A 25485-nucleotide genomic window follows, 5' to 3' on the forward strand; every position below is an offset into this window, starting at 1 on the left:
CCTGCTTGATCCTCCCTCCCTTTCAGCCTCCCCAGCTAATAATGGGCACATGGAAGTGATTAACAGAGCCTCGTGTGGCTGTTCCTTGTTGTTTGTGCTCCCTCAACGTGAGCTTTATCTCCCAGCACGAGGGGAACGTGTTTGGCACATTGGACTCATCAGCTTTGCCAGCTGCAGGGACAGCACCAACTCCTCCCCACGCCCCTGGAGCAGGGAATTTCTGATTTTCCCCTGGTGATAAATGCGTGGCTCTAATAACCAAGATAAGCCCAGTCTTTGCCTGCTCTGTGCAGTCTTTGTGTTGCTTCTCCTTTGCTGAGCAATGCCTGGGGTGGGTTTAATCCTGAGCAGGTTCTTGTGACCCTCCATGTTCTGCCATCCATCAGCAGGTCCTGGTGGATCCATGTCAAATGCCAAAATTGAGGATAGAGGGGAAAATCAATGAAAATCTTAAATAAACTTTCCACGTCTGTTAAGAAATCTCATTTTCTTTGAGAAACAATTACTAGAAAGTTAGAGCTTGGCTCCACGTTCTGTCCAGCTGGCAGCCAGTTCACAAAGTCATCCAGAAATTGTTTGGAAACCCTGTTATTGACAACAGTAACCATTAACACACCCAACGAGCTAAAAAATAATGCACATATGGGTGAAAATAAATGCAGGGCATGCATCCGTTTTGTGAAAATTAAAGGAAATTAAGAATCATGGACTCACCAAATGGTTTGGGTTGGAAGGGAACTCGAAGCTCATCTTGTTCCACCCCCTGCCATGGGCAGGGGCACCTTCCAACATCCCAGGTTGCTCCAAGCCCCATCCAACCTGGTCTTGTAAGACTGAAAATATGGAATTATGAAGATGGTGAGGAATCCTGCCAGGAGCTTGGATGGATCTCACCCAGTTCAGATTCTTGGTTAAATTCTACCAATCTTTTTCCTTTTCTACTTCCTTTGACCCAACTTACTCCCAACCCTTCCCAGTTGAAGAGCAGCCCCCTGGAAGGGCTGCTGGCATGGCTGGATCTCCTCGGAATTGTTTGCATAACTTTGCTCTTTAGGTCTGGAGTGCTTGTTTTGATCTTTGTTTGAATAATACTTGGAGTGTTGATCCATGACGTGGTTTCCTACAGCCTCCAAAGAGGTACAAGATAATAAAAAAGATATTGTTGGATTTAAGGGTTTCTTTAATTAATTCTTTAATTTCTGTCTTTAAGCCAGCGCTGCCAAGGCCACCACTAAACTGAGTCCCCAAGTGCCACGTTTCTTCTAAACACACAAAGGACATTTTGTGGCAATTATAATAGAACTTAAATGATTTGGTTTATCTTTCATTGTGGTTGGAAGTCTGGGAGCTTTTGGGCATTTCCTAAATCCATTAATTTATGGGAAGAGCACCACTGAGTGATTGGGAGCTGGGGAAAACCCTCTCAATGTGAAAAGCTAAACCTAAATGCAGACACTGAAGCAAACGTTCATGTGCTGGAAAAATGAAATGGTTCTGTTTTCCTTTCTAATTCTTGTGTTTCTGGGAAAGAAGTTAGGAATTGTCAGCTAATAATCCATAAAAATGATAGCAGAGATTACAGCACAGAGTAGCCAGAGCCATCACATCCATCCTCTCTCCCTGTTCTGAGCTTTCCACCTTGGAGTGATGGAAACCCCCCAGTTCCACCTCCATTTCCTTGGAGTTTAACCAAGCACAGCTTCACCACCTGGGAATGTTGTGGGGATTCTCCCTCCAGGGATGCACCTGCTAAGAAATACAAGGAAATCTGGCAGGACCCCATAGTATGGGAAGAAGAGGTGACCCAGCTTCTCAGCACAAAAGGGGGACACACGTTGTACAAAGAGACACAGGTGTGTGAGGACTAATGGGATCTGCCCACCAAAAAACCCTTTTCCTGTCTGTTGGACCACAACAAAACCCAGGCAGAAGAAACACCTGGTGCTCCAGGGGTTGTTTTTCAGGGTGATAAAAGAGGAAAGGAGCAGTTTTACCACGAAGACAACACATCCCAGCACAGCACACAGGTCAGCACACATCTCTTCAGTTCCACCCTTTGTGCAAAATCACAATGGGCTGAAGTCTCACTTTTGTTTAGGAATAATAAATTGCAGAGAAATGCACCCACCAGGGAGCTCTGGTCTGATCTTTGGGTTCTTCCATGTGACCTGCCCTCATCCACAAAGAACAGGAGCTGATATTCAGAACATTTGGAATATTCCCTTGGGAATGCCTGGAGTGGCTTTGCCCATGGCTCATTCACTGGGCCAGCAATGAGCCACAAAGATCCTTTCCATGAATTAAAAAAAAATCCCATTTCTGTATCAGCATAAGATTTAGTCCCTCTCCTTGTTGTGAGCAACTGTTTGACTCTTTGGAAGGAAGTGATCAGGTATTCTGGAAATTCAATTAATTCCCTGGGTCACAGGGTATTCCTAAGACAAGGAGTTAAACTTGTTTCCTTTTCCTTTGTTTTTAAGCTCATTTTCATTGTGTCCAGAGCATAGCTGAGATAAGCTTTGCAGTAAACACACTTCAGGACCAGATTTTGCTAGGAAACATATTTTTGTCCTTTTTTCCCCTTAAAATAGGGCTTTAACTGGATCCTTGTCTAATTCTCAAGGTCATTGTTAAATATTTTAAATACTTGGTAAAATGCCAAACTATTTTCATTGCCTGAAGTTTTCTCCTTGGAGAATGCTTGCAGACAAGGAAATGTGTCATCTTCAGCAGTTGTGTAAAAGAGAAACCTGCCTTGACAAGCACTTTTGTGACTCAGGAACTTGACTAAAGTTTTATTTATATTGAGTAGAACCAAGTGTCTTGGCATTTATTTAATCACCAGCAGCAGTATTTAATTTAATTTAATTTTATGTGTTTAATCTCTGCAGCAGGACTGTGGTAATTATAGGTTTTATTTATTAGGGAAAAATGGTTTTATTGCTGTGTTTTGTATTAAATCTGGGCTGAAACCAACATCAGACTTTAGATGTGCCTGGGTGAAGCAGGGAAAGCCCTGATGGCCCCTCCTGCTTAGGGCTGGATTTCTTCTCCAGGAACATCCACAGGGCTGGGGAGGCCAAAGGGGACAAATTGAGAGAAAAATGGATTTTTCCTTTCTCCACATCCAGTTGGGGGAATGATTTTGCAGTGAAAGCCTCTCCCAGGCAGGGCAAGAGCTCCTTGGTGGTTTGGGTCAGGCCTGAGTCTTGCCACAGCTTGGTTTTATCTTTTCTCCATTTCATCCTGGGAAAAAAGGGAATTAAGATCTTTCTGTGACACCCTTTCACCATCACTTTCCTTGAGGAAGGAGCTGAGGGAGCTCAAACGAGGCTGGAATTTGCACCAGGCGTGTGCTCTGGACTGAGTGTGGAGATGGATCAAAAATGCTCAAAGGGTGAATTTATGGTTGGTGTGACTGGGAATTCTGATTTGCTCAGAGGGAGGAGCAAACAGAATTTTCCAGAGCTGGATTATGAACAGGTGAGACATTTGTGTTCCTTTTGTGAGAGCAAGGGAGCGTGATCAGTCAGAAAAGAAATTAACTTGACTAAAACCAGTTATTTTTATTTCCTTCCAGGGCCTAATTTTGATTTCTGCAGGTGATTTACACTGAAACTCCAAAGTCTCTGGAAGCATTGGCCAATATCCCTGTTACAGGGCAGGGCTGGGATTCATTCCCATTGGTTTTTCCATGAAAAAAGCTGGTCAGGCATTGGCACAGCTGCCCAGGGCAGAGGTGGAGTCCCCATCCCTGAGGGATTTAACTGTTGTGTTTTATCTTCTTTTTATCTCTGTCTCATAATCTGAAGGTTGTGAGTTTGTTCCTCACACGGGGCACCACTTTGTCACTTTTTATCTTCTTTTTTCTCTCTGCCAGAGTCGGAATTAAAAGCTCAGGAGATGATATTTTGTGTTCAGACTCAGATGTTTATTAATTCTTATCTATTTTTACAGTGACTTCTACAGCACTTCTAGCTAACAGGCTAAAAATGGTGATATATCTCACTCTCTACGAGGCCTTTTAAGGACCAACTAAGAAAAGACACCTAAATTATTTTTACTTTTAACCCAATAACCAATCATCCATGACCTGTAATGCAGAATTTTCTATCCAATTACAAAAGTACCACCTGGACCCACGAAGAAGAAGGTGAAGAAGAAAGAAACCTCAGCCCTGAAACCTCCATCTTGCTTTCTATATATTATTATATTCTAAAATCATAAATTTAAGTTTTCCACCATGTGATATTACAGATTTCTATCCAAACTACACACCAGTGATCCCAGTTCTATCACTCAGTTTTGGAAGCCTTCTCCACAGCCTCAGGCCAAAAGCAATATTTTCCTGGGGGTCAGTGCCTGTCAGCAGAGAAAGGACAAAACTCTCAATTTTTAGCAGGGTTTTTAACAGCCATGAGCATGTGGCACTTGGGGACGTGGGGCAGGGCTGGGTTTGGCAGCACTGAGGGAATGGTTGGGCTTCCTCATCTCAGAGGGCTTTTCCAGCTTAAATGGTTCCATCAGTCTTGGATCCTCATGGGCCACTGTGGGGACAATGTGGGGACAATTTTCTCCCAAATGTGGACGTTTCTGGTTGACACAGTGACGATGAGAAGAGCAGTGAGCAGAGGAGAAGGGCAGGGCATGCTGTGACATCTGCCACTGTCACCACCAGAGTGGCCTCTGATGAGGCAGGGAAGGGCTGCCTGGAGGTGTCTGCTCGTAATTAAATAACAACAGCAATAATCTTGAGGGATTTAATGAAAAAAGGTTACAAAACATGGCTTGCTTCGTAAAGAAAACAAAGATCTTTTATTTTGTAACTAATTAATCCCTTCTTTCCCCCTTTGTGGCTTTTTTCCCCTTCCCAGGAAAGAAGAGAGTAGAAATTGGGATTAAGTTCTTTCATTTCCTGGTCCTTAATGAAAATTTAGGGAGATCATAATTCACTTGAGCACATCCCATGGAGTGAGGAGTGAAGAGTGAGGGGAGAGGATGAGATTCCCAAGATTTAGCAGGTGGAGCAATCACCCAGCCCCAGAGGAGGTTGGGGTGATGTTTTTTGGAGCTCTTGGCAGTTTTGGGGTACTGATGTGGCTACAAACTGGCACAGCTTTAGGAGAGAGACAAAAGGTGGTGCCTAAAAACCTCACTGTTCCAAAACCTGACTGGATAAAAACCTGACTGCCTAAAAACCTGACTGCCCCAAAACCTGACTGCCCCAAAACCTGACTGGATAAAAACCTGTCTGCCTAAAAACCTGCTCTAACCAGCGACAGAGATGGTTTTGGGGAGGTATCAGTGGGGATATTATTTCTTTATGATCTCTTCTCTGGCCCCCTCAATATTTGTTTTACACAGCTGCCTCCAACATCTGCTTTTCATCTCTGCTCTCTGTCCATGTAGGTATTCAAAAATGCCTTCGTTCTTTCAGCTGCTTTGTGTGCCTCCTGCCTTGTCAATGAAACGTGCAGATAATTGAATATAAAAATCACTTTCAAACAGGTTACTGAGTCTTTTACACCCAGATAATTAAAGGAGTAATGTCTGCCGCTTTCCACACAAGGGAAGATGGGGAAAAAGAGCAGGATGGGCCTGAAATTTCTCAGGAATCTGAAAGGAGGCTGAAGCCATTCTGTAGTTCCTATTTGAGGTGTTTTCACACCTTTCTACCAAATGGATTTTAAGCTGTTTCCCAGCCCTTCCTCTGAGCACTTGGAGCAATCAGATCCCAAGTGTGGTTGAGCCTTTGAGCCCAGGATCCAGCTCTGGAGCATTGGGATTCCTGGGAGAGCAGCTCCTTGGGGGCAGAAATCCCTGATTCCTTGGCTTTTGGTTTCATGGCTGGCATGGAAATGTCTCAGTCCTGGCAGGCAGGTCCTGGCAGCTTCACCCTGCTGGGAGGGGGGGTTGCACCAGTGGGGTTTGCAGTTTTTCCATCCCACTTTCAGTCTGAAATTCTCTCCCTCCTCTCTCCTCCCCGGGACACGCGGGGTTGTTGCTCTTGGATTAAGGAGCTGCAGCTCCGAGGCTTTTCTCAAAAAGCAAATACAACTTTTGACCTCAGTGAGGAGCAGATTTTGCCTGGATCCAAGGTCAGCAGCTCCACGAGGCTCCTGAAGCCTCCTCCCTCTCATTCTCGCTGCAGCCTTCTCAGAGAAAAACCCTTTTACTTCACAGAAAATCCCTCTCCTTTTGATGTTTTTCCCATTCTTTTTTATTGATCTCCTTGGGCAAAGCTCGCCCTTGGAATAACATCCCTCCACACTGCAATATCTGTGTGTCCCTGGGGCTGGGCTTCTCCTGCATCTTGGATCAGGCACAGGACAGGCAAATCTGCATTTTCTCATGTAGGTGATAAACAGGGAGGTTTGGACTCACTGAATGAAAGACTGAAAACTCGAAAGAAAATATTCCCAGTCTCAGGGAGGTGGTCTGAAGTATAACCCACCTTCCAGCCTAGAGGAAAAATGAGGTTTGCATCCCTTCCTTCTCCTCCTCCTCCTGTTTTTTCTCCTTTTCTTCCTCACAGTTAGGGCAAAGAGCCCATCATAAGGAAAGGAGACTGGAAACAAAGCTGCCAGGTTATGGCTCTGATGTCTAAAAGGTGTAGGGGATTTTAAGAAAAGTAACAAGAAGCAGAATTGGGCCAGGTGGGATCAAGATCTGCAAGTCCTGGATGTCCCAAACCAGCCCTGAGTGGAGCCCCAAGGTCAGTGTCCACCTGGGTTCACATGTCCTGGTTTTGTTTGGCAGGCAGAGGAAAATCTCCCGTGCTTCTGCTTCTTCCTCCATCTGAAAATGTAAACTATGGTAAAGTATCTGCTTATAGTGTGACCTCTTCACTTGAGTGGGGGTTCTGTTCTGGGGTGAATTCCAGCAAACCACGGTGTTTACAAGGAAAATGCCTTTTTTCGGTGTTCTCATGCCCATTAAAAATCCTTGGGGGAGAAGCTGGGGAGTTTTCATGACTCACCCAGGGAAGCTGAGGGAGTAAATATTTTTAAAATGTTTCAAACTGTTTTTAAAAACAAAAGAATAAAGAAATTAACTAAAATCAGTTTTAAATAATTGTTTGGTACCTCCTCTGGTGACATAACTGCTCTTTTAAACCAGCAAGGTGCTGGGTTTTCCACCCAAACTCAGGTTTGCAGCAAACAGGAACAAACTCAGCCCTGCCAGGGCTTGGAGCATCATTTCTAAATTCCAGGAGGGATTTAGCCCAGTCTGGGCACAGGGCTGTGCTGGACGGACAAAACCCTTCCCGAAGGATTGTGGCTCCCCACCGTGGCAACAGCACGAGTTGGGCTGGGGAATGTGCCAGAGGAGGCAGCCCTGGGCGATGAGGCTGGAGCTGCATGGGAAGGTGATGGAAAGGGCTTGGAACAGCCTGGTCTAGGGGAAGGTATCCCTGTCCATGGAGGGGTTGAATTAAATGACCTTTAAAGTTCTTTCCAACAGAACCATTCTGTGGTGGCCACTGGCAACTGGGAGTTGCAGCCCCTGGGAGCTCCAGCTGCTGTTCCAGGAGCTGCTTCTGCACAGGGCTGGGGGAAATGACAGTTCCTGTGAGGGACAGGCAGAGTCCCACACTTCCCCAGGGTCACCCGGCTCTGTAAACAAACTTCCATGTGCCTGGAGACAGATCAGAGCCCGGGACTCCATCCCTCTGCTCCTCAGCACGCTCAGGGAAAAGCCAAGAGCAATAGATTTATGGAATCCAAACATCACAAATGCGATTTATTTACACTGCTGACGCCAAAAGGAGGAGCAGATGCTTCTGGTTTGGATGCCTGTCCAGCTTAATTTCAGGAAAACATGGGGGTCAGTGTGAGGGAAAGGAAGGAATCAACACGTTGTGTCACCCCAGTTACAGTCCTGGTCCATCCCTGTCACATCCTCGCAGTTTTTGTGCCTGAACACAAAGCTCAGCTCTCCAGGAGCAGCCTCCAGAGCCACCCCTGCACACACAATCCCATTCTCCCTAATTCTGCTGCAAGATTTCCATCCAGGATGGCTCCAGCAGGGCCAGAGCTGGGCCAGGGGGCTGCAGAGCAGTGCAGGTGACTCGGTGTGGCAATGCCTTGTCCTGCCTCAAACCATCCTGGCCACAAAGGAGTGGATTAAAAGCCCCCACGGGATTTATTTGGCAATTGCACCGTGCAAGGGAGAGGTCCCAAAACAAGGTCTGAAGAAAGGGGAATTGTGTGGCCACTGAAAGGTGGGTTTGGCAAACAGATGTGGAGCTGGCTGTGACCTGCTGCCTCCTGTGCCACATTGTGGGATCACACACTGGTCCCTTGGGAAGAGACCTTAAAGCTCATCCAGTCCCACCCCTGCCATGGGACACCTTCCACTGTCCCGGGGTGCTCCAAGCCCCATCCAACCCGGCCTTGGACACTTCCAGGAACAACCACAGCTTCTCTGGACACTGTTCCAGGGCCTCCCCACCCTCCCAGGGAAGAATCTCTTCCCAATATCCCACCTAACCCTGCCTTCCTTCATCCTAAAGCCATCCCCCCTGTCCTGTGCCTGCCTGCCTTTGCCCAAATTCTGCAGCACGTGTCCGAGCAAAGCAGGGTGTTCCTTTTGGGCTGGTTTGGTCCCTCTCTCCCAGCAGAGGGCACGATGTGCAAGCGAGAGCGGCGATCCCCGGCCAGGAGCGATTCCTGGAATGATGCTGCCGACGGGAACAAGAGCCAAAACCCCTGAGATGGGACGTGTCGGACGCGGTGTGTAATGGTTGGGGTGGCCAGGGCCACTCACTGCTCCCAGCCCGGGGCCAAACACCTTCTTGCACTTTCCAGAGCTTGGTTTCGTTATTGCACACCTCCGGAGGTCCTTTAAATGGCATTCGTGGAAACAGCCGTGAATTCAAGAAAATAGAGCCAGCGTCTCTTAGAAGAAACCAAATTGCCCCTAATTTTCCGGAGTTTTGATCTCGAAAGAGCAACATTTCCCAAAAACATTCAATGTCTTCTAAAGTGATTTACTGCAGGGAGCAAACCCATCTCCTCAATCCAATCAGCTCTGTGGGTGGTGTGAGGTCTAAATCCCAGTGTTTGGATTATCAATGCTTCAGAAAACTCATCTCTAGAAATACTTACCTGTAGAAAAATACCTTCCTGACCGAGTCTTTCATTTTCCCTGGATAATTATGAAACTTTCTTTGAGAGGCTTCCCAGCAAAAGCAGGAGAAAAGGTCCCTTCTTGCCTAAATCATTAAGTAAGGTGAACATGTTGTGTAACCTCAGTTCTAATTTAAAGATTTTGGTCATTCCTGTAACATGGGAATTCCTCTTTCATGGGCACCATTACATATCTGTTCTGAAAATCCTTTTATTTGACCTTTCTGCTCACATGGTGCTGCTGCACCATGATGAAGTGATGAAGTCTTGGATGACACTGACTTACAAACAGTGAAATATAAATCACTTTTCTTCCAAGAGGCAAAGTTTACACAAACCCCATGTCCTGGGAGAACCTCTTGTGAGAGGGAAATGCCTTCCTTCAGCTGCCCCGTGACAGCTGGAATTCCCTGTTGCAGGGATGGGTGCCTCTCCATCCCTGAAAAGGTTTTTGTACCCCAGAAAAGGTTTTGGGGTCCTGGAAAAGATGGATTTGGGGTTTGGTGCAGGAAACAGCTCCATGATAAATACATTTGGTTTGGAGAAGCTGTGGCTGCCCCATCCCTAGAGGTGTCCATGGTTGGACAGGGCTTGGAGCAACCTGGGATAGTGGGAGGTGTCCCTGCCCATGGCAGGGGGTGGATTAGATGACCTTTAAGGATCCTTTCCCACCCAAACCATCCCATGATTTTGTGATTCCAAGCTCTTGGCAAAGGCAGATTCTGAGCTTTTTTGCAGAGAATTATCTGACCCCACAGCCACAGCTCCATCAACCACCAGGAGTCAGCCAAAACGACTCAGGGAATTGTATCCAAGTGGAAAATAAAAATAGCTCATGTGCTTTAGTTGAACTGTCAAGAAGCCCTCTTTATTTCAAGGATTTGGAAACTTCAGACGAGGATGTGAACAAAGGGACTGGAGGGTCTGTCCTTGACTGCAGAGTGCTTTGGGTGTCCCAGCCATGCAGATCTCTCCAATCCTGGCGTTCTGTCCCAGAATTTCCTTGTGGAGCATCTCCTTCCCTTTCAGCCTGACCACTGCCACAGCCTCCAGCTGCTCTCAGGAGGGACATTGGGTCAGCAGAGAATCATCGAGGTTGAAGGGATCTCCATGATCACCGAGTCTAACCTGAGCTGTTCCATGTGCAGAGGTGGCACCAGCCAAGGGAAAAGCCAAAGCTGCTCATTCTCCTGGGAAATCACTCCCTCTCCTCACTGCTGGGTGTGCACAGGGCAGCTTTTGGCCCTGGAGGACAGCAGGAAGGGCTTCCCCACCCAGCACAGCACCCGTGAGCAGCACAGCAAAACCAGCAGCAGCCCCTGGGTCTTCCCTGGTGGCTTTCTGCTGACGGGGGGAACTCTTCCATTTATCAGTTCCATCATCCTGTGCAGGGTTTTGTTTCCTCTCCATCTGCAAAGGTGATCAGAAATGGGGCTGAGGGGGATCAGCTGCCAGGAACTGCACCACAGCAGAACTGTGAATTTGCTGAGATAGGACAGGAGATAGAACATCCCCCGGTGTCACTGGGTTCTCTCTGTCCCTCTTTGCCAACCAAGGAGTCAAATGTGATCTAAATATTCACTATAAAAACCTTGCCAACATGGGCTGAAACAAAATAATAATCTCCTCTAGATCTTTCTAGCAGAACCTCTACAGAAATACATAAATAATGCCCAGGCTTTAACAAAATAGATTTTTATTAATTACAGCACTTCAAGTAACATTTCATTTCTCCTGGGAGTGTCTCACTTCATGCTCCAGGAGCAAGAAGAGGTTATCACAGTGCATCAAGTTATTAGGACATCCTTCCTGCTGACAGGATCAGCTTTGATTTGGAATATTTTAATTGACTTGATTGCATTTCTGGTCTGCTTTTACTGATCGCCAGCCCTTGGCAGGGCTTCCTTTTGAGTCCCCTGAGAAGCAAAGTCAGCACTCAGCTGCTGGTGCTGCAGCCATGAGCTGAGGACAGCAGAAAAATCCGGGAATTGCACAAGGATTTGGGGATGGCAGAATCATCTGGGAATAGCAGAATGACCTGGGAATGGCAGAATGATCTGGGACAGCAGAAAGATCTAGGGATGGCAAAATGATCAGGGGGTAGCAGAATGATCTGGGATGGCAAAATTATTTAGGGGTGCCAGAAAGATCTGGGGATGACAGAATGTCTGGCAGAAATTCAGTGTCTCGTCACCACAGTCTGTACCTGGAGCTCCTGTGTGAAATCAGAGGATTTGGAAGTGCCCATGGCCATGTGTGCCCATTGAGCAGTGTCAGAGGTGTCTGGAGCACTTTGTGTTTTGCTGATAGAATCCCAGAGTGTTGAGGAAATCCCAGGAATCACCAGCTGGGGAACAGCTCTCCCACATCCACCCAAGCCCCAGTGTGGTCAGAAGGACACTCGTAGCTGTGATCTTCCACACCACTGCCAGGGGAGGTGGGACAGCTCTGCCAATGCCAAAAATTCCCTCCCTGCCTCTAAACCCACAGCCATGGAATCGCTGGAGATGCCTCTGGGTGCAGTACATGGAACCTCCACACAGCGGGGTTCTCAAACTCTCTCTCCTGGGGCTGAAGCAAACAGCTGCCCTGCATCTTCCCACCCCTCCATTTCAGAAAAAGGATGTGGGAGAAGCTGTTTCCTGCTTTGCTGTGACAACCTCCCAAGAACAGCTCTGGGAAGGTTCCAGCTCTGTCCCAGGAACTCTCCCTGAGCCCACCTTGGACACCTTAGTGCTCACCTTGTCTCTCCATCCCACCTGCAGAGCCTGGGGGTCACCTGAGTTAGGAATATTTTAGGACATAGATCCTGTCTTCAGTAAACAACTACACAACTCTTGGCTCAGCAGATCCCTGAGGAAGCCTTTAAGCACCCCTTTTTATATAAAAAAATAGTGGGGTTGATTTACAACCATGAAATGTCTTTTGTTTCACCTCTACAGTGAATAAAGTCTAAATAAACACACACCAGCTGTGGTGTCTCAATGCCAAGGGGCTCCTCAGCCCCAAACTCCCCTCAATAACAGCTGGGCAGGTTTAAATCAGGAAGGTTTAAACTCCCTGGTGAGCCTTGGTTGAACAACGCTTTGGAATTGCATTGAAGCTGTCCCAGCATTCCCAGAAGGAGCACATCCTACTTGGATTTGAGTCTAGACCTGGGAGATATGCTGAAAAATATCTTGTAGTAGATGTACACGTTGACAATCCTCAGCAGGATTCCCAGGATGTAGCTGAGGGACCGGAGCAGGGCTGTGGCTGAGCTGGAGATGTGGCACAGGAGCCCCAAAGGGCCCTGGTTGGGGACGGAGGAGCTGCTGGCCCTCAGGTGCTCATCCAGGAGGAACAGGGCACACTCTGCAGCCACCAGCATCCAGACGGCCCTGGATACCAGCCTGGCATTCCTGACTGTCCTGTGGGGCCGCGATTCCGAGGGCAGGAAGGTGATCAGGTAAGCCTCAAAGGCCACGCAGCTGAGCAGGACACAGCTCACGTGGGCATTGGCCACCAGGAGCGTCCGCGCCAGCGGCGAGGATGAGGGAGAGACACCAAAACCCCCCAAAAACGCGTCGGAAACAAGGCTGAGGAAAACCAGGATGTCTGCCTGGGCCAGGCTGGAGATGAGGACTGCAGTGGACTTGGAGGAGACCTTGGCAGACTGTAGGAGGATGATGGTGTAGGCGCTGCCCAGCAGCCCCAGGAGGGTGCTGACAGCGTTGGAGGAAGACAAGACGAGGTATTGGATGTATTTCAGTGCCAGGTATCTTCTGAGATCTTTCATGTGGTCTCTCTCCATTGAAATGCCAGTTAGGGAAGAATATCTGGAATACATATTAAAAAAAAAAAAACAACAACAACCCAGTGATTAAATGTAAAATTAGCAGGATGGATTCCAGGCAAACTATGATGGACCTGCACTTGTACAGGCACATTCCAGCTTCCAGAGATGGATGCCAGCTCAGGATCTGAGCTTGTATTTACAATTCATCTCATAAACAGGAATGAAGTTTGTAAAGTGCCTGGGTATTTTTAGATAACAGCATAATCTGTGTAATCTCGCACTGGAGGGGTGTAAGTGTGAATTATCCCTGTCCCTGAAAGGGAGGAGCCAGAAAATGATAAGATACAGTTCCTAGAAAATACTAAAATCGTCTCCGAATTAATTTCTAACAAATAAACAAGGCAATTGTTATCTAAGCATTGTTATCTAAATATCTAAATGGGAGAGAGGAGATAAAGAAGAACAATGTGGGTTTCTCACAGATAGAGCAAATTGATTGAGCCCAGCTTCCTCCTGCAGCAGGGTGATCAGTCCTGGTGGGAACAGCCACATATTCACATAGCTTGAATTTTCTGAAGGGTTTCAATATTGTTTCATGAGGCATTTTTAGGGAGGAGCAAGGTAAGAAATGTGGCCTAGGTGAAGCTATGGTTAAGTCATACACAGCTGGATGGGAACCCGAGGGAAGGCTCATTCTCAGGAATTTGAGGAATGATGTGTCAGGTGGGGCTCTGCAGAGATCTCACATTTGGGTTTTCATGAATTGCAAGGAGAAACTCAGCAGAATTTAGATCTTGACTGAGGTGTGTGACCAGCTTTGAGGCCAAGAGCTCAAAAGAGCTGTCACTGAAGAAGTTTCAAGGAGGCTGATCAGCAGAGATTGAGCCGAGTGTAACAATTCCGTTTCTCTCCTATTGAGCAATTATCTCCATGTGTAAATTCCCAAAATTCCCTGTGTCAGCACCCTGGAGCTGGTGTCACAGAGCTTTTCCAGCACATTACCCAGCAGGTCTGGGTGGTTGTTTAAGTCATCACCTGGGTTTCGTTTTGCTGGGATGATGGGAAAATGATAACCCTGAGTGATTCCTGTGAAAAGTACAGAGCCAGGTTTTTGAGACTGAGATTCCCATTGCTTGTAGAGACTTGACTGGTACCAGGTTGACTCATCTGAGATTCACATGTGCCTGTTCTTTGTCTTTGAAGTGTCCTATCCAACTTGCTGGGGAAGAAATAGGAAAAGATTTCTCCCTGTATTTCAGCTGAGTCAATCATCCTACCCTCACTTCCCACAGTGATTAAGTGGAAAAACGACTCTGCATTTTGTGGCAAAAGCAAATAATCTTAGAGGTCTTCTCCAACCTTAATGACTCCATTATTGGTTTGACCCTTTGATACAGAGCACCAAAGAAATTCCAATCTAATGGAAGAAACGCTGAATCCACAACATGGAACTCGTGCAAGTCCCCAGCTCCAAGAGGAGGAGAACCAAGCCATGACCTGTGCAGCTGAATCCTGATTTATCTTCTTATCTTCAAACAAGTTACTCCTTTGAAAGGTACATTAAGAACCTCCTGTCGTTATTTTTTTTTCTTGCAACCTATTTCTGCTTCAATTTTCATTAATTATATTGTCGAGGAGATCAATTACATGCCTCAATAAAGATCTTTGCTCGTTTTGGGACCACCATCCAAGGGCTGGATTTACAGCAGATCTTGTCCATGTGGAGCATTTGAACTCAGAGCTTCTGGGCTTGGGCTCCTGCTTTACCCCAGGGTTTGGTGATGAGTCCAAAGAGGAGCTTTAGGAATCAGGAGCAGCCGGAGAGACCAGAGGAGGTGCCCAGGGCAGAACCCTGAGGAGCTCAAAATGCTTCTCCCATCCTCTATTTTTCAAACTTCAGCATTTTCCATAGTGCTGCAGGCATTTTTCTGAGTCCACAGTGTCCTTTGTGGAGCTCCTGGCTGGAAGATGCCTTCCTGCTTTCTGTTGGTGACAACCAGAGCTACCCATCCCTGCATCCCACGGCTGCCCCTGGAGGCAGGATCGCTGCCAGGGCTCCCTCCTGCTCCCTCCACCTCTTCCACACTATAATTTAGGGGTTAAAACTGGCATCCAGAATGCAGCAGAGCCAGGTTTGATTTCCTCCTCGGCCTCAGGGGATTGAGATGTTTATCTCCTGTGGGTGGATAGGGATTGTCCTCGTGCCTCTGGAGGAATCTGGGCACAGTGTGAGAAAACAGTGGCACAAAGGGCAGGGATCAGGAGCAGCCCCATGGGTCACCACACAGGCACTTGGACGTGTCTGATAGGGAAGAGACATCCCAGTTGCTGGCACTTGTCCAAGTGCTGTTTGGATTCATCTGCTCTTGGGAATGAAGCAGAGCTGGGAGATGTTCCCAGGTGCTGGAGCTCCGTTCATGGGGAGATCCAGAGGCTCCTGGCAGAGTTTTGGCACTTCCAGTGTCAAATGGGGACACGGTTGGGCTGTGGCAGGAGGAGGCAGGGAATGCTGCCCACCCCACAAGGATGCTGGGAGGGCACAGTCCCTGCTCCTGTAGCCAAACCAGTGCCAAAGAGTGCCCTGGGCATGGCTCTGGTCAGACACAGCCTCTGCACAGGCAAGAGAAATGTAAAACTGGTGAAGAGTGGGTGCATGAAGAGAGCACAGGCAGGGCTGAAGCCACAAACTCCTCCTGTGTGGCTCCCGCTGCCAGGATCCCCATCCATGACTTCCTCCAGCTGGGAAATCCCACCAGCCCAAAAGACATTTGGTGAGAAGAGAGCAAACCCTTCCCTCTGCCTGCAGCTGGGATCACACCTGGAATGGGAACACGAGTGGGGAGATGTTTCCTGAATGTTTCCAGAGCGGCCACACTCAGTGAAGGAGGAAACCTGAGCTTGACCCATTTATTTACAGCCTCCAAAGCAGCTCTTGTGGCCTGTGGTTCAGGTCACCCACAGCAGGATTCCTGCACATGGACAGGGACACTTGGACAGTTTTTGGTCAGATGAAATCTCAGCTCAAGCTCACAGAAAGTTTCCTGAACCAGCACTTGGTGTTTTCAGTGCACTGCTTTTTTATCTCCACAGACATCTCTCCTGACACACTTCCCAAATTCCAGTTAATAATAACTTCTCATTTGTCATAAGTACACTGTTGTAGTCTAAGGGGTTCCCAAAAATACCTCCTGCACTTAAACAAGTAATTCCTTTCAAAATTCCTCCTGGAAAGATGTCAAAGAATATAGAGAAGAGGAGAACAAATTAAAAAGACAGATTAGCACTGAATATCCCGACGGTAATGAGGTGCTATTCCTTATTTGAAAAGGAAAAATACTTACATTTGCTGGAAGAAGCAGCCAGGGATAGTTTTCTGCACCCCTGCACTCTGTGATGTCTCAGCAGAGCTGAAATGTGCCGTTTCCCTTGGAATGATTCCTGGTTTTTATACAGAGCACCTCGTGTTCGGCTCCACGTCAGAGCTGGGATTTGTTTTGCTGGGCAACTTCCTCCAGAGCTGGTTTCACAAGGATTACTCACTCCAATCATGGTGCCCATTAACTTTCAGCTGTCTGGAAAAACTGATGGCCTGAGTGGAAAAGGAGTCCCAGACACTTCCCCACACACAGGAGCAGATCACCCCGCACTTGTCTGGGTGAGCCAGCACAGGTTATCCATGAGGAAAAGCCTCTGAGCAAGGGAAGGATGTCCCTGGCACGGCTGGACTGGGCTATCCCGGGAATGTTTGTGTTGGTGTTGCCTGGGATACCCGGGTTTGGTGGTGCTGATTTGCATTCCCGCTCCTCATTGTTCTCCAGGGTCTGAGCCAAGTTCTTCCCTGGGTCAGGAAAATTAAGCCGCAAACACCAGAGGTTTATGTTCAAAAAGGAGAGAGAGGAATCTTTTTACTTTATTCGAATAAAGGGAGAGGCCATGGAGCATTTCCCTGGAATCTCTCAAATTTTTGGAGGACTCAGCCTCTCTTTTATCCCAATTTCCCGGCCACATTTCCCTCTCTCTTTCCCCATTGGCTTGAGAGATACAGACTTCCCAGAACGCCTGATACCTAAGATTCCCCTCTAATGTATAACCCTCCCTTTTAATTTCTAATCCTTATAGAATCCATGGTTTTCCCGCATTGCTTCTTTCACCTTTCAATATCCACTTTCATTTATCAGCACACCTACAGTTTGTTTGCAAAGGCAAATGTCTTTTTCCTGATTCATCAATCAGTGGAATCCTTCCCATTGTTTCTTTTATCTCTCAGTGCTAGCCTTATCTACCAGCAGACTCACGGCTTGTTTCTAAAGACAAATCCAACATTCCTCTCACCCGTTCCAGGGATTTTCCTCACGGGTGAGGAGCAGAGGAGCATCCCACAGAGGAGCATCCCAGGGCCACTGTAGGAACAGCAAATGGACACAGGACACATCCCCAGCCACATGGACATGGACCACAGCTCCAGGCTGTGGGTGCCCATCCCACCCTACAGCCAGGACATGGAAACAGGGAATGAAAGGCAGAGATGCTGCCTGGGTTTCTGATCAGCCAGGAGGGCTCACTGCCTGTCCCACACCAGCCCTACCATTCCTGAAGCCACGGAGAGCTGTGGAAGGATAAAGCAGTGGAAATTCCCAGGGCTGCAAAGCTCTGGCACTGCTGTCCCCACCTGAGCGTGGTGCAGGGAATAAAGCCCAGTGCTCTCCTCCCCACCTGGACACACTGGGGAGAGCACCTGCCAAAAGCCCTTGGAAATAGGGGTGGGGTTGGGTGGCAATTAATAGAATTTGTGCTTGGGTTTCATGTGTAAATATTCATTTTTGTATTTGATTTTAAGGAGTGGGCTTTGCCAGGCACTCTCCATAGCAGTTCTGTGTTTTAAAACTTCTGCTATACTTCACAACTTCTATTATCTTTTACAACTCCTATTTCACAACTTCTCTTGTATTTGCTTGTTTCTCTTGCCCGCCACGATGATAAAACAGAACCAGCAGCTGCATGACACCAAATTCTGCAAACTGTCTGCTCTTTTCTCAGCAGCTCAAAATTTCACAATGACTTGGGGACAGATAAGATGAACCCTCCATCTCCCAGGGCACCACCCTTTTGGTGAGAGCTTCCCCTGTGCCACCCTCCTTGTGAAAACTGCAGGAAACTCCTTTTTTTGGGGGGAGGTGGGAGGCTGATCTGGGGGGATCTGGCCCTGCTGTGCCCAGTTTCACTGGCCATGGGGAAGGTGCTGGAATCTCTAATCAGCTCTCTCATTTAATCTGTTCGTCTTTACCCCCCCCCGGCTCCTCCTTGAAACCCCAGGGCCTCCACAAACAGAACAAACAGAGCTTTCCCAATTAATTTCTGTTTGCTGGGAGCTGGTTGCCAGTATTTCTCCATAACTTGTTTATTTTATGCTACACCTTTGTTTGAAGGCTGTGCCCAGCTCTCTACAGTGATCACGGTGCCCTTTGCAACTGAGAACTTTCCCCTACTTTTTTTTTTTTCCCTCAGCAACTGAAGTTTATTAGAATTCAAGAGTATGTAAGAAAATTTCAGTTTTCTTCTGTCTGAAGCACATCACTTCTAATCCATGAGGATCTCCAGCACTCTTCCCTTGCCATCTCATAGAACCACAGAATACTGGAATCACGGAGTGGTTTGGGTTGGAAGGGATTTTAAAGTTCCCCTTCCACTTTCCCAGGTTGCTCCAAGCCCCATCCAGCCTGGTCTTGGACACTTCTAGGAATGGGGCAGCCACAGCTTCTCTGGGCCCAGGGAAATGGCATCATCTGAATATTTTGTATTTTTAGGAAGTTTTTTTAACACACTTGAAGATTTTAAGGAAATTGAGGGAGGACAATTTTCTTCTGAAAAAACTCTGCGGTTTGTTCCTACAAACCAGATCCTGGTTCCTGTTCCTTGGTGGTTTTCCAGTTCTCTGGTCCTGATGCTGCCAGCTGCCATCCTGATCCCTGGGCTGATTGATGGCTCTGCTGCTGACAGTCTGGGCTGCTCTTCTCGTGCTTTACCTTGGTTTTATTTTCTCTTGGGTTGTTTGAGAAACCAGAACAGTTCCTGCCAGATCTCCACCCAAGATGTGCTGGGTTTCCCCTCATGAAGACTCTCCTGCCTGGACATCTGACATGACATCATTTCCCATCTTTATTTTCCTCAGAGAATGTGCATTTCTTCAGCACCTTTTGTGATTCCCTCTTGAAGTCCTCCACAATTCCACCTCTCCCTCACCAGGCAGGGTTCAAGAAGTTCCTTTTCAAAGTCAGAGCCAGCTGAATGATTGATTGATTGATTGATTGATTGTCTCGTCTGGCTGGAAAAGGGAGTAGGAGAAGCCAGGTGAGTATTTGCAGGTATGGGGAGGGGTTGGGTGGCACAGAGCAGTGATGTGTCACAGCTCCCGCTGCCACCAGGCCACAGCCAGAGCTCCAGCTCTGGCAGCAAAGGTGCAGGAGGCTGCCCAAAAATGCTGAGCTGACCTCCATGCCCTTCCTGATGGGAAAACTGCAGCTCCTGCATGCTGGAGAAGCAGGAATTGGCAAAGGTCAGCCCTGTCCCTGCTAGCTCAGGTGGATGTGTGACCTGGGTGTGCCCTGCCCCTCTCTCCAAAACATGAGTTTCCCTATTTCACCTTTTCAAAGAACTCATCAACAAAGGAAATCATCATCTCCCTTGTTTTATTGCCATTATTCTCAATTTTCAGGATAGAAAAGGAAATTAACTTTTAACAAGAGCAAATGAGGGCTAAAGTATTACTAATGGAATGTTTATTCCCTGTGGACAGTAATTCCAGCCACAAAACAGGATTTCATCAGCCCCTTTTCAAGAGCTGGCAGGAAAGATTTCCTTACAGGGAGACAGGGACAAGATTGATGGCACAATCCTTTTTATTAAGGTGTAGAATGGATCAAGATTACAGAAAAAATGCAGAAAGAAGTGGTGGTGATTCATAAAACTCGGGGGAAGATATTTAATGCAAATCTCAGGGTGTTCTGGCTTCCTTCTTCAGTAATTCCCATTTCCAGTGTGGAAATAATCGTGGAGCAGCATTTTGGTACACACCCTTCATCCAGAACCTCAAGTGGAAATTCCCGCTGATGCCCTGGGCTGAAATTTTGGGAATAGCTTGAACAAGTTTAGAAGTTCTCAGCTCTTCTAAGGAATTGTGCAGGAAAGGCTGAGTTTCCCCAGCCCCTCTCAGCTCCTCGGGGCTCTCATCCTGCAGAGCTCTGCCCCTGCCTGCTCCAACTCTTCCAGGAAATCCCGGGAGCTCCTGGATTTCTCCCTGTGCTGTGCCACAAACCTTTGTGGGGTTTGTTTCTGCTCCTGCCCTGGTTTCACCTCAGTCTCTCATTAGTGCTCAAATGATCAGATCAGTCTGGTTCCAGTTAAATTCTGTGCTTTCCTTTGAGTCACAGCATTCCACTGCTCAGCTCATCCCCAGGGATGAGGCTGGCAGGAATTTCCCTGGAAGCCACAGATTTCCTCAATTTTCTGCTGAACTCATCCACCTTTCCCACCCCCACACCAGCGCCCGCTCACCCCATCCTGGCTGGGCTGCCTCCATCCCCACCACGCACCCTTGGCAGGAAATTATTTCCATACAGCCTTGTCCTCAGCCACACATTTTGTCACTTTTACCATCCCAGTGCTCTCCCCCATGCCACCAGGAGGGAGCCAGAGGTTGTGTGGGGCTGGGATTAATCCAGGACATGGTGCCAGGGCCACTCCCACGAGGAGGTACCAGCCCAGAGAGGCTCAAGCAGAGCTGATATCATCCCTTATCCAATGAAGATTTACCTGGAGTAGGATTTCTCCAACTTTTACACACTGTTGTAAAGTGAGAGCAGAGCAAACACTCGTTGCAGTGGTGGGGGTGTAAATGCAAAGTCACTGGAAAAGCCCAAAGGAACTTTTGGGATTGGAAAAGGACAGTGAAGGAATGGCTGGAGCACGGAGCAGGTGAAGCCTGTGCTGAGCAGGGATCTCTGAGAGCTCTGAGAGCATTTTGGGAATCTCAAACCACCAGGGACAGCTCCAATGCCATGATCCATCTCCATCTGCACCATCACACAAAGCAGCTCATCCTCCACAGGGAGCTGAAACCAGCATGAGGAATTACTGGTGCTGCCTCCAGTGTGTCCCAGAAATCTCTCCTCTAAGAACATTGGTAATGTTCAGCTGGCAAGGGCAAAGTTGTCAGAAAGAAAAATTTATTATTTCTTTAACAAACAATCCTTGGCGCTATTTCAGGCATTATTGTTGCATAAAAGAATAAAAGAGGAAACAAATTCTGTGCTATTCCCTGCAATTCCCATATCAGTGAACGTGTTTACTTTGGACAAATAACAGGAATTAGGAAAATGTTTCCTAGTGGGACCACACGGATGGATAAAAATAACTTCCATAGAAAATCACCTAATTAAGAGAGTGACCCAAGTGTGCTGCTGCAAATCTTTGGGAGATCCAAGCTGCCAACCCAGGAAAATTCTTTTGGATCATGAAAATCCTCAATTCCCTGCAAAGGGCAATTAGGGTTTGGGGGTTTTATGGCAAAGAGCTGGGACATCCTTAGCTCCTGTGGTCCAGGGCAATGGGAGGAAATAGAGGAAATAGAGGAAAATGTTGGTTTCTGCTCAAATTCTGGTCATCAGTACAAGTTGCTGTCAGGATTTCCGGGCCTTATCACTTGGCAGGTCACAAACTCTGCTGAAGCTGATAAAAGATCTGGGGGCAGGAGGAGAACCACATCTGTTCATTGGGGCATTGCCACAGCTTTGGTAGGGTTTTTTAGGGCCTTATGAGGGTTTTCCAGAAGAAATTGCCTTTCCCTGCCAGCTGTGTCCCCACAAACCCAGGACAGTGCCAGTGGGCACCACCACGACCTGCACAGGGAAGGCTGAAGGATTCCCAGCTTTCTGTAGTTTTTTGGGGGGGATTCTTTCTTTTGAAGAGAGCAGTGGGACATGGAAAATAGGACCTGTGAGCCACCTGTTGCTCCTGGCAGTGGTTGTGGAGAGCCAGAAGTTCTGGGAGCTGATCCATGGCAGGGATGAGCCAGGTGCTTGTGCTCACACAGCCCCACAGATTTGCTGGACCAGCTTCTCCTGCCCAAATCTGTCTGGAAAACAAAAATAAAAGCTAAACATTGATGCTCCTGTTCAATGGAGTCCTGCTGTGCCTCAGGAAAAAGAAGGAAAACACAGCATAGGAAGAATAACGGGAATAAAACACAACTAAATAAATAACGAGGCAAGCCAAGCCTTCAGCTGAACTAATGGCTTGTGGTTCCTGCAGGGAATGGTTGGGAGCTGGGAAAATATCTGCCTGATGCTTTTATAATTCTGTTCTAATATTTAAAGGCAGGAATGAGAAGGCTGAAATTTGATTTTTGAAGCAATAGAGAGACTTGAATGTGGATTGATTAATTATAAGATAATGCAGAAATCAGTTGTCAGCCTGGAAGCTCAAGAGCTGATGTGACTCAGAGGGACTCAGATGTCCTCAAAAAGCCAATTTTGATGGTGTTGGGTCTGCAGGGAGCTGGAGTCAGGCAGAAATCTCCGAGATTTCAGAGAGTTTTCCCAGAAATCCAAATTCTCCAGAAGCCAGAAGGGGCTGGGGTTGGGATCAATCCAAAGTCCCTCCTTGAGCCTGGCATTGCAAAGCCAGCAGGGTTTTGATGCACAGACAGACACTGACCAAACAGGCAGAGCTGTGCTGGAGTGATTTATATCTCAGACTGTGACAAAAATTGAAACAAAATCTCATAAAAATTATTCCAGGGAGCTCAAAGAAAGTTGGGAAAAGACCCAAATCCATCAGTGGCATTGGCTGGAGTGAGCTGCACCTCTCTGGCTCACAAATTGATGGCACAGAGGCAGCACCAAGAGGGGTTTAAGGTGTTTTTTGGCAACGGGTGATGAACACCAGGGTGTACCAGGTGTTAATTACAGGAATCCTTCAGCTCCCTGCTTCTCAGCACATTTTTCCAATTTTTTTCCAATGGAAATCCATTGGAAAGGGTTAAAAAGTCATTAATTCCAACAGAATCACGTCCCAGTTTTGCAAAAGCTCCACTGATATCAGTTATTTATCACCACCCCCCCCAATCAGAGTTTTTCTTTGCCAGCAGTATTTTTGTGTTTTGTGGATGGGAACAGACATGACTTCTTTGGCCTTGAAATTGCTCAAACTCAGCCTCAATATGGTCATAAATCCTCAAGATAATGTATTTTTATACAAATATTTGAGTTACTAATGCTAAGTTATGCATTTAATTGCTGCTGGATTGAGCTGGTGGTCAACACTCACGAATCTTTTTCTGGAATGTTGATCCCAGTCCTGAGTGTCCCCAGAAGGGACTGACAAGAGACACCAGCCTGGCCTGGGATTGTCCCCAGCCTCCACCACCTCCTGGAGCACCATTTGAGACATCATTGATCACAAGGGACACCATCTTTTGTGTGATATAATTTAATTTATTTTTTAGGAAGTAGCTTTCCCACCGGCTGCCTTGGCTGCTCCCCTGTCCTTTCCCAGCCCAGGTGAATATTCAATTTTAAAGCCCATTCCTGGCATTTTATGGGCCTGGGCTGCACAGAGCAGTTGAATCAAGGCAGAAAAAGAGCAAAAACCTTCTCCAGTGAGCATTAAAAAAAACCCCAAAGAGCCATTCTCAGCACATGAGATAAGAGCAGGCAGTTATACAATTGAGGGATGATTCAGAGCCCAGATGAAGCATTTTTGGGCTGATCAGGAGCTGATAGCTGGCCTGGCCTGAGAGCACAATCATGAAATCCAAGCAGAAAGGATGGGACAGAAGATTTGGAGCAAACAATGGGAACAAAAGGAGCTCAGGGTGGTGGTGCAGGGTGGTACAGACCACACAACTCCTCACTCTGATGGAAAATGTGAATTATTTTCAGGCAGATCTACCGGTGACATTCAGGAAATGAGGGGTTGTAGCGATTAAAACCAAAACTTCGATTTTATAAAGATTTCTGGTGGTATCTGCTGCAATCTGCTGTAGAAGCAGAACAGCAGGAGGGCTGGAGGTGGGCACTGGAGGAACATCTCTTCACAAATTCCTGGTACGTGGGGTGTCCTTATCTGCCCTCAGCTCTGCACAAAGGGCCCGATTAAGTCATTGCTCATCAGGGGCTTTCTCTTTGCATTTTTCTTTTCAAGTCAACAAGAAAACAACAACAATTAAAAAAAAAAATCAAGATGAGAACTTGAGTGCTCAAAGAACGAGAAGTTTCTGATACTCCTTCCTGTGGTGTTTTTAACCAAACATTTTGCATATCTGATGCTCCAGATCTGTCATTCTGGAGGGCTCAGTTTTGGTGTCTCCAATCCTCGTGCTGCAATTGCAAACCCTGCCCTTGAAGAGCTGGGAATGAAGAATTCCTTGAAGAGGAACCAGAGTGTTGTATGCTCCAATTTATTCTGCTCCAAAGCTGCATTTTTGGGTTGGTCCTGGCTGCCCTGACATTTTCCTTGGCTGAAGAACCAAGCCCAGGTTCCATCCTGCCTTCTCCTTTCTCCAGCAGCTTGGTTAGGCTTTTCCCATGTTATTTTGGCTGGTTTGTAATGATATCCTTCCAAGGTCTTGTCTCTCTCCCCATTCATACAGGGTCCATCTGATACCTGTTGGATTCCTTTGGGATTTAGAAGCCCAGGGCTCAGCTCTGAGCCTGCTCCAAGAGATCTCAGTTTGGACATGGAGCTTTCCCTGTCCCCATCCTCCTGGTACAGATCATTTTACTCAAATATAGCCCAGAAATCCAGGAATATTATCCTAATAAGAAGTAAAATGGCACTTGGGCACATGATCTTGGCTTGGCAGTGCTGGATCATGGATGGATAAATGATCTTCAGGGTCTTTTCCAACCTAAATCATTCCATGATTCCAGTTCCCCTGGTGGTTATTATGCAGCTGATGAAAAATGAGGTTTTTCCTGGGAAGTTGGTCTTGGCTTGTGCTCCCCATGTCTTCCCAGGGTAAAACTGTGGATGAGAACAGAGAGCACAGGTGCAAATAAAATAAAATGTGAATAAATAAAAGATTCACCCCATGGCAAAGTATGTTTGATCATCAAAGATTAATTATGGAAGTTTAATTGACCTGGCATTTCTTCTTAATAGTTTTTAAGGAAAATCTGATTTCCACATGGATGTATCCACAGCTAACATGGAGCTGTTCAAATGCAAGGCAGGATTTGCATCCTGATGGATTTTTCCTGAGAAAAGGCTCTGGCAGGAGCTGCAGTTTTATTCCAACACGAGATGCTGAACATGATCTCTGGGATTCTGTGGAAAATACTGGATGTGTGCTGTGTCCCAGATAATTCTCTGGGCATCCTCAAATTCCCAGCAGCGATTTATATCACAAGACACACTAAATAAATACAGGCTCCAGTTGTCACCACCAACAAATGGACTTGGGGATCTTTGAGCTCTTTCCCAACATTGGTTGTTCTATGATTCATTAATGGTTATGATTCACATGAATTTGCCTCTCTGTTTATGTAAGAACAAATCTCCAAATGCTAGAAACCCTAA

At 47.0% G+C, this 25485-nt stretch overlaps 1 protein-coding gene across 1 annotated transcript; it reads right to left on the minus strand.

Annotated features, from left to right (window-relative positions):
- Positions 1–10820: 10820 nt before the first annotated feature.
- Positions 10821–16641, minus strand: LOC106860268 (uncharacterized). Its single transcript, XM_014888039.2, has 2 exons — positions 16251–16641; positions 10821–12949 (listed from the first exon to the last, which is right to left on the minus strand). Exon 2 carries the CDS (start codon positions 12922–12924, stop codon positions 12265–12267), a length of 660 nt encoding a protein of 219 aa, XP_014743525.2. The 5' UTR covers positions 12925–12949; positions 16251–16641; the 3' UTR covers positions 10821–12264.
- Positions 16642–25485: the final 8844 nt, after the last annotated feature.

This window comes from Sturnus vulgaris, chromosome 14 (assembly GCF_052056855.1).
Source record: "Sturnus vulgaris isolate bStuVul1 chromosome 14, bStuVul1.hap1, whole genome shotgun sequence".
Classification (NCBI taxonomy): Eukaryota; Metazoa; Chordata; class Aves; order Passeriformes; family Sturnidae; genus Sturnus; species Sturnus vulgaris.